Genomic DNA, 7,600 nt, shown 5'->3' with positions numbered 1-7,600 from the left:
CAGGAATTTCAGCAGCCAGCAGAGTTCTGTGTTCCTAGGAAGCTGCACAAGCTCTGCATCAAATCAGGATTAAATTTGTACCAATTCCTCCTCTCCTGGTGAACCAACCAAACCTAAAAGGTAATTCTGGAGAGGTTAAAGAATCTCCACCTGAACAAATTCTGTCCTTGGACACTTCAAAACCCGATTTTCAACCCTGGATTTGCCACTGGGCTCAGGGCTGGAACATTCCCCAGGCTCAGCAAGGACAAAAGTTCAGCTCAAAGAGTTTTGCTCATAAAAATGAAGGCCACTGGTGAAGGGTGAGATTCTGCACAGTCAGGGCCACATGGAACTGCCACCAGACTCAACAAAACAAGAGGGATTTCCCATCCTTTTATTGGGAAAAAGTCACACAGAGGCATTTACTGAGCCCCAGCATCACCCCAGCCCTGAGGTCAGGGATAAAACACTTTTACAGAGCTAAGTCACACCTGGGTGGTAAAAAAAAACAGAGCTCTAGGTGTGGGTGGTTGAAAAAATAAAAATTTGCAGGATAACTTGTGGGATTGGAAATGAGAGAAAATCATCAGGAAGCTCAAAGCTCCTGCTCAGCACAGAATTTTAAAATCAGTAATATTTACTGAACAACATCACACAGGGAGGGCAACAAACACACACCAGCCTCACTTTTGGGTTGGAGGCAGTGGGAACATTTCCCTGCTTGCCATCAATACCAGAATCATCCATGAGAATAAATCCAATTATTCAGAATATGTAACACTTCACCACAGGGTGATTGTATTGAGTCAGGACTGTGGGATACCACACTGGTCACTGAAAATGTGCTTTACTCCTCAATCCCAGCACATCTTTAGTGATGGCTGGGAAGATAGAGGAGATTTTAGGAACTACAGGCTAAGCAAATCAAATAAAAAAATATATTTCACTGATGACCTTAAGTTAATGGCACTGCAAAACATACTAACAGTTAGAAAAGGAGAGAAAAAACAACTGAGTGGTTTTTTTTTCTTTTCCACTCCATTCTGGATATTCTGCTCCTTTCTTCCCAGCAAAAGAAACCCGCTGAGTGGGGTTTTCAGATAAATTCATCACAGAAGCCACAACCACCCCCAGCCCAGCCAGAGCTGCAACCACAGGACAGAGCCAAGGCTGCATGTTTTGATCAGAAATAACCAGGAAATAAAATTAAAGCAGGTGCAGTTTCACTCATTTTTAAACTTTTCAAACAAACAAACAATACCTACTTCTCAAGCAATGAATTGCTTGCATCAGTTACTCAAGAATTAAGACAACACTCAAGTTAAACCAATGCTGGTTTTACATATGGGTATAGCCTGTGAATCTGGAACAGAAAAAGCTCTGGTTTGTGTACTTGTTAAGAATTTTTTAGCTTTCTCCTGTTCTTTGAGTATAAGTTTCTAAAGAATTAAGCAAACAAACAAAAAAAAAAAGGAATTTTCAAGTAAGTGTGCACAGAGAGGCAAAATCCCAGCTCCACGTTCCATCCCTGTAATAACCACGAGCAAGGAGTGATGTGAAACCTTTACCAAGCAGCAGCCAAACCTCTTGTTTCCCACAGAGATAAGAGACACCAACCTGCAGGAGACCATGAAACCCTCCACACAAACCTGGAACAGCCCTGGGATAAATCCTTTAAACCAACACCACAGTTATACTCTGCAGGATAAGCTCATAACTGTAAAACCAACCCCCAAAAAAACCCCTTTTTATTCAAGGCTTTGCTGTTAAATGCTAAAGGAGATGCTCTGGTGTGTGACCTTACCTATCCAAGTCATCTTCCCCAACTAAAATAGGGGGGAGCGGAAGCGGAGGCAAGGTGGAAGTTTTCAGGTGTGGGATAGCAGCCGTCACAGACACTTGGGTTTTTGGAGCCACCTGCACAGAGGACTGGGAGTTCACCTGAGAGGATAAAGTAGACGTCCTTGGGTGGGAAGAAGATGGCAAAGACGTTGGGGCTGGAGGTGGAGGGGCCTGAACAGGAGTCACTGGGGCTGGAGGCAAAGGAGGGACAGCGGGTGACGGAGGCAGCGGCGGCAGCGGCGGCGTGGGAGGCGGAGGGGTGGTGGTGGGCAGAGGTGGAGGAGGGGATTTGATGGCGGGGAGGGGGGGTGGAATCTCCTTCTCGGCTGTGTCTGTCTCCTTTGGAGATACCAGGTCCTCTACCGCTGCTACAGGCTTCGAGTCTTTTGTTCCCGTGGGTTTGGAATCCCTAAGTGGAACAGGGTGTTTCCTCTCCGAGTTCTCCTCTGCCTTGGATTTCGTTGTCTCCGCAGGGGCTTTAGGCTCTGCGTTGGTGTACAGTAAATTAACCGAGTCCGTGTCAGGAGCTTTCTCAGATTTAACACTTTTGGTGACCTTTTTAGACTCTGTCCCAGCCTCCTTCAGCTCAGCCAAGCTGTTCTCCTTCCTAGCCAGGAAAACAGGGGAGCCTTTCGCCTCCTTGCCGTCCACCTTGGCTGCAGCTGCTGCAGCGGCCGCTCTCTCCTTCTTCTTCCTCTTCAAGCTCCTTTCACCCTCTGAGCTGCTCACCAACAGCTGAATGTGTTGTTGGTCAGCTCAGAGAGGCCACAACACCTGTCAGGAGAGGCTGGAAGGAGTTTTTGAGTCAATCAGGAGCAGTTTTATACCATCAGCACCCACCCTTCCTGTGCCAGGGAAGGATCAAGGCTGGACAACTCCAAAGGAAAGAGGAGATCACAGCTCACACATCCAACAGGAGACTCTTGGAACATTCCAAGAATATTTAGGAATATTTCACAGGAATTATGTGTAACTTTAAAGGAAACCATGGATAAAACACCACTGCCCTCATGGGAATGCTGCCTCAGGAAATCGGGCACTTCAAGCTCCTTTCACCCTCTGAGCTGCTCACCAACAGCTGAATGTGTTGTTGGTCAGCTCAGAGAGGCCACAACACCTGTCAGGAGAGGCTGGAAGGAGTTTTTGAGTCAATCAGGAGCAGTTTTATACCATCAGCACCCACCCTTCCTGTGCCAGGGAAGGATCAAGGCTGGACAACTCCAAAGGAAAGAGGAGATCACAGCTCACACATCCAACAGGAGACTCTTGGAACATTCCAAGAATATTTAGGAATATTTCACAGGAATTATGTGTAACTTTAAAGGAAACCATGGATAAAACACCACAGCCCTCATGGGAATGCTGCCTCAGGAAATCGGGCACTTCAAGCTCCTTTCACCCCTCTGGTTCTTTTGCTGCTATCAGAACTCAAATTTGCATAGTGTGATTTGGAAGAAGGAAAAATAAACCCCAGGAATTTTAACTCTATTGGTCAAGGTCTTCCTGTACAAAGAATGGGCTCTAAATCAGGTGTGTGTGCAGAAATAATCAGAGAAAATCTCTGCTGGGAGAGAAGCAAGGCTGGAAACACCTCACACCATCAGGGCTCTCCCCACATGAACCTGCTCAGGAGAGAGGGGAAACTGATGGGGAAACCAGATAAGCACTAAAATGGAAGTGGAAAGTGGTACTTCCAGTGCTTATATCAAATTCCTGATAAGCCAGAACTGTTTCCTCCACTCCAGGAGGAACAAGGATTGGGCAGGGTCAGGCAGGAGGCTTTAATGGTGTGGTGGGCTCTGATGCCAACAGGATCATCAAAAATTCTGAGTTCAAATACTGAATAACAGACACAACACTCCACTCAGGACACATCTAACTTGGAAAACACAAAATTCCCTCAAAACAGTCCCACAGCAGTAATGAAACACATTTAACAGCAGCAGTTCAAACACAGGTGCCACTGGCTCCCTTGTAACCATACCCAGAACATAATTAACAACACCAATTAGTATTATAAGACAATAAACATTTGGAAAATAAACTGGAGAAGTGAGACAACAGGAAATTCCTGTCCCAACACCAGCAGCACCTTGCAGGAGGGGCAGCTGTGAGTGTGGGAGGTGAAGGGGATCAGAATTCCTCTCTCCCACCTGGAAGCACAAGCCCAGGGCTGGTGCTGACATTGGTCAAACAACAGCAGGGCTGTAGGGGAGCCCTTATCTTTAGATTTGCAATAAAAATATAAATATACAGCCAGGAGGAGAAAAAAGCAGGGTCTGCAGTCCCACAGGTGTTTCCCTCCTCAGGATCAGCTCTTTTCCCAAGGTTTCTGCTCAGTGACTGACAGTCTGGGCTGCACTTTGTCTGGCACCACGAGCAGTTCCCTTTCCAGCAGCCCCAAGACATTTGCAGGATATGGAAAACATTCCTAATGAATCCTGTAGGATGTCACCAACAGCGACCACAAAGTTTTGGGGTTAACATTCCCTGCTGCAATTCATCCAGCATGGATTGTTCAAGATGCTGCAGTGCCCCTTTTTCTGCTCCCTGTCTTCCATCCTGCCAAATGAGAACCCCCAAGAGTTCCAATTCATGGAATTATGGAATGGTTTGGGTTGGAAGAAGCTCAAAGCTCATCCAGTGCCATCCCTGCCATGGCAGGGACACCTTCCACTGTCCCAGGCTGCTCCAAGCCCTGTCCAGCCTGGCCTTGGGCACTGCCAGGGATGCAGGAGCAGCCACAGCTTCTCTGAGAACCTGTGCCAGGGCCTCTCACCCTCACCAGAATTTAACCCAGCTGGATGCAGAGCAATCAAACCAAATCGCTCACCAGATCCAAAGTAAACACCTCCAAAAGTCCAATTTTACCTTATTTATGGTGCTAATTTACAAACAGCCACCAGGGACACCTGCCTGGACCAGGACAGGTGAGGGTGGGGAAGTCTGGAATGCTCAGACCCTCTCACAGGGCCCACAGAAGCAGCTGGAATGACTCCCTGACCTTCCAGCAGCAAATATCCACACTCCAGGAATAAATCCATCCATTCCCTCCCAGTGTTCTTCACTTCACAGGCACCCCTCACCTTTTTCTCTTCACTAACAATAATTCCCTACAGTTAGCACACAAATAATTGCTGTTCCCAAGCCTCTTTTCCAGGCTGGTGTTCACAGTTGCTTTGTGAGACCTGAAAAAGGCTCCACATGCAGCTTCTCCCAGCTCCACCTAGAGCAAACCTCACCTCCCATGCTCAGAGCATCAGCAGCCCCCAAAATTCCAGCCCAGCACCTGCTGAGGGGCCTTTTAAAACTGCATATCTCAAAAAAAAAAAAAAAAAAGTGCAGAAGATGCACAGGCAGGTTTTGCTTGTTGAATAAAATAATTTCCATCCTCTGGAATTATTTTTTGTAACCATTTAACAGCACTTTTACCCCTTTCACCCTTAATTTGTTAAGCCTTGGTGTAACATTCCACACCTTGCTTGCTTTGTCAAGGTTATCCAGGATGGATGAGGGGCAATTCAGCCTCACATTCCTTCCTCCTTCTGGATAAAAATGTTTTGGGATTAAAACCCACCCTACTGGAAAACAGAAATAAAAGATACCAACCATGACAGCTGTGAATTAACAAAGAAGTGATGGCTTCATCTAAAAATCCAAATTAAAAAGCACTATGAGATTTATTTAAGTCACACAATCAGAAGTTTGGGATGAGGGGAATGCCAGAACCTTCCATGCTGAGGTGGCCAAGGTTAACAGGTACACATAATTCCACATCATCCACCCTAAATCACCCACAAATATTTCAATATTTTACCTACTCTAAACAACACAGAGTTAAAGATAAAGCAGAAAACACTATCAGGGAAGCCTGATTGCTCCAATTTCTCAGGAAAAAAGCTTTAATTCTTATTTTTGACCAGAGCAAGGAGCCAGTATGTGCACACTCCCACCTCCAGCAAGCGGAGGGGCTCTAGAATTCCATCTCCTTGTTTTAGCTGCAGTGACAGCAGTTGCCACACAGAATGGCAAAGCACATCTGTTATTTTTCCCCACTGACCAAATCATCCTCGTTGGGAAGTGAGTTGTTTTCCACAGCCTCTGGAAATGCAAACAACTCTGGATTTTCTCCAATCAGCACAGCACATGGGTGCAGCTCCCTAACGATGTGTTTTGGACATGGAGATGAAAGAAAACACTAAAAAAAAAAAACAAACCCACCCCATATTGTCAGTCAGTGCAAATAATGGAGTGTCCCAGAAAAGTCTGAGGAACACAAGCTGTGGTCAGGTGTTCCCTGCCTGAGTGTGCCAGTTAAAGAGGTTTTCTCTCCCAAAAAAATGTTCCTGCCCCTTCAAAGGAAGCACAGAAGGGATCAAAGTCAGCTGCCTCCTTTTACACTCATCTGCAGCACGTCAAGGTGAGGAAGGCTCTGCCCATCCTCTCCCTCAGGTGTGCCCTGAGTCCCCCAGGTGTGCTCTGAGCACCCCCAGGTGAGCTCTGAGCCCCCCCCAGATGAGCCCTGAGCTCCCCCCAGATGAGCCCTGAGCTCCCCCCAGATGAGCCCTGAGCTCCCCCCAGATGAGCCCTGAGCTCCCCCCAGATGAGCCCTGAGCTCCCCCCAGATGAGCCCTGACTGAGCTCCCCCAGATGAGCCCTGAGCCCCCCAAGGTGAGCCCTGAGCTCCCCCAGATGAGCCCTGAGCCCCCCAAGGTGAGCCCTGAGCTCCCCCAGATGTGCCCTGAGCCCCCCAGGTGAGCCCTGAGCACCTCCAGGTGAGCCCCCCTGTGTCTCCTGGACACACCTGACCCAGAGTCCCTCCTTTCAGTCTCACCTCACAGCCTGGCAGCTCCACAAAGCAAAACTAACACATGAATTACAACTTAAGACTTCAGCTGACACATGGAAACCAGGTGAAATTCCCTCTGTCCCTTTGCTACAGTCACTGCAGGCAGGTGTTTTCCAAAGGGAATGGAATACCTCACACAGTCAGTGAGTTATCTGCCCGGGAAAGAGAGAGGAGTGAGGTTCAGAGAGAATGTAAACAGTGAGTAACCTTTGGAACTCATCTGGTTTGGGGTCCAGCATTTAGTCCAAGACATCCTTAGAAAGCAGCTCTGGAAGTTGGGAAGCAGCACAAAGTGCTCTGAAGTTGCTGCCATAAATCAGGGAAATGGAACTGCTGGATTTTTCAACTCAGAAGCAGCCAGCCACTCACACAGAGAGGTTCTGCTGGGAAGAAAACTCTAAAACTCTCAGGATACCTCTGAAGTTGCTTCTCCCTGCTCAGGGCTGGCCACTGACCCAGTGCCACAGCTCAGAGTTGTATCACTCACCCTTCAAAGGTCAGTACATGATGTGTCAGAGCAGCACCAGCAGGCAAAAAGGATTGAAGGGAAGGAGGAGAAAACCACCCATGCCTAGCCCTGAGAACCTCCCAGGTGTACCCAGAGAAAACAGGCCAGAGGAGGAGCAGCCTGCAGGAACTTTGCACTGTAAAATCACAGTGGGACACAGAGATTTTTATGTCAGAGCTTCCAGAGGGTTGAAAGCAACACAGAAATGCCAGCAAGGACAAAGGCAAGTTCTCCATGGAAGACAGAACTCCTGAAGTTCAGGGTTGTGGTAACAAAGACCAAATTCCAAAAGGCCTGTGTGCTTTGGGAACTGCTGAGCTGGAGGATGCAGCACAGCATTCCTATGGCCATTACATTCCAGGTCACATCTGAATTGCCATGGAGCTCCAAGCAAAGCTCCACAGCATCCATGGAGACAG

The 7,600-nt window shown here is 47.7% G+C and overlaps 1 protein-coding gene across 1 annotated transcript in view; it reads right to left on the bottom strand.

Moving 5' to 3' along the window:
* Nucleotides 1–7,600, bottom strand: part of CDK12 (cyclin dependent kinase 12) — a gene marked incomplete at its 5' end in the record, with an annotated part of 27,050 nt that overhangs the window by 17,451 nt on the left and 1,999 nt on the right. Inside the window, one exon of the mRNA XM_031064756.1 lies at nt 1,787–2,559. Coding sequence (XP_030920616.1) covers nt 1,787–2,559 — 773 coding nt within the window. The remainder of the gene's footprint in view (nt 1–1,786; nt 2,560–7,600) is intronic.

The sequence above is a fragment of the Geospiza fortis genome, unplaced genomic scaffold, assembly GCF_000277835.1.
Source record: "Geospiza fortis unplaced genomic scaffold, GeoFor_1.0 scaffold992, whole genome shotgun sequence".
Classification (NCBI taxonomy): Eukaryota; Metazoa; Chordata; class Aves; order Passeriformes; family Thraupidae; genus Geospiza; species Geospiza fortis.
Note: the sequence above shows the minus strand (reverse complement) of the source record. Positions and strands in the feature narration are given on the sequence as shown.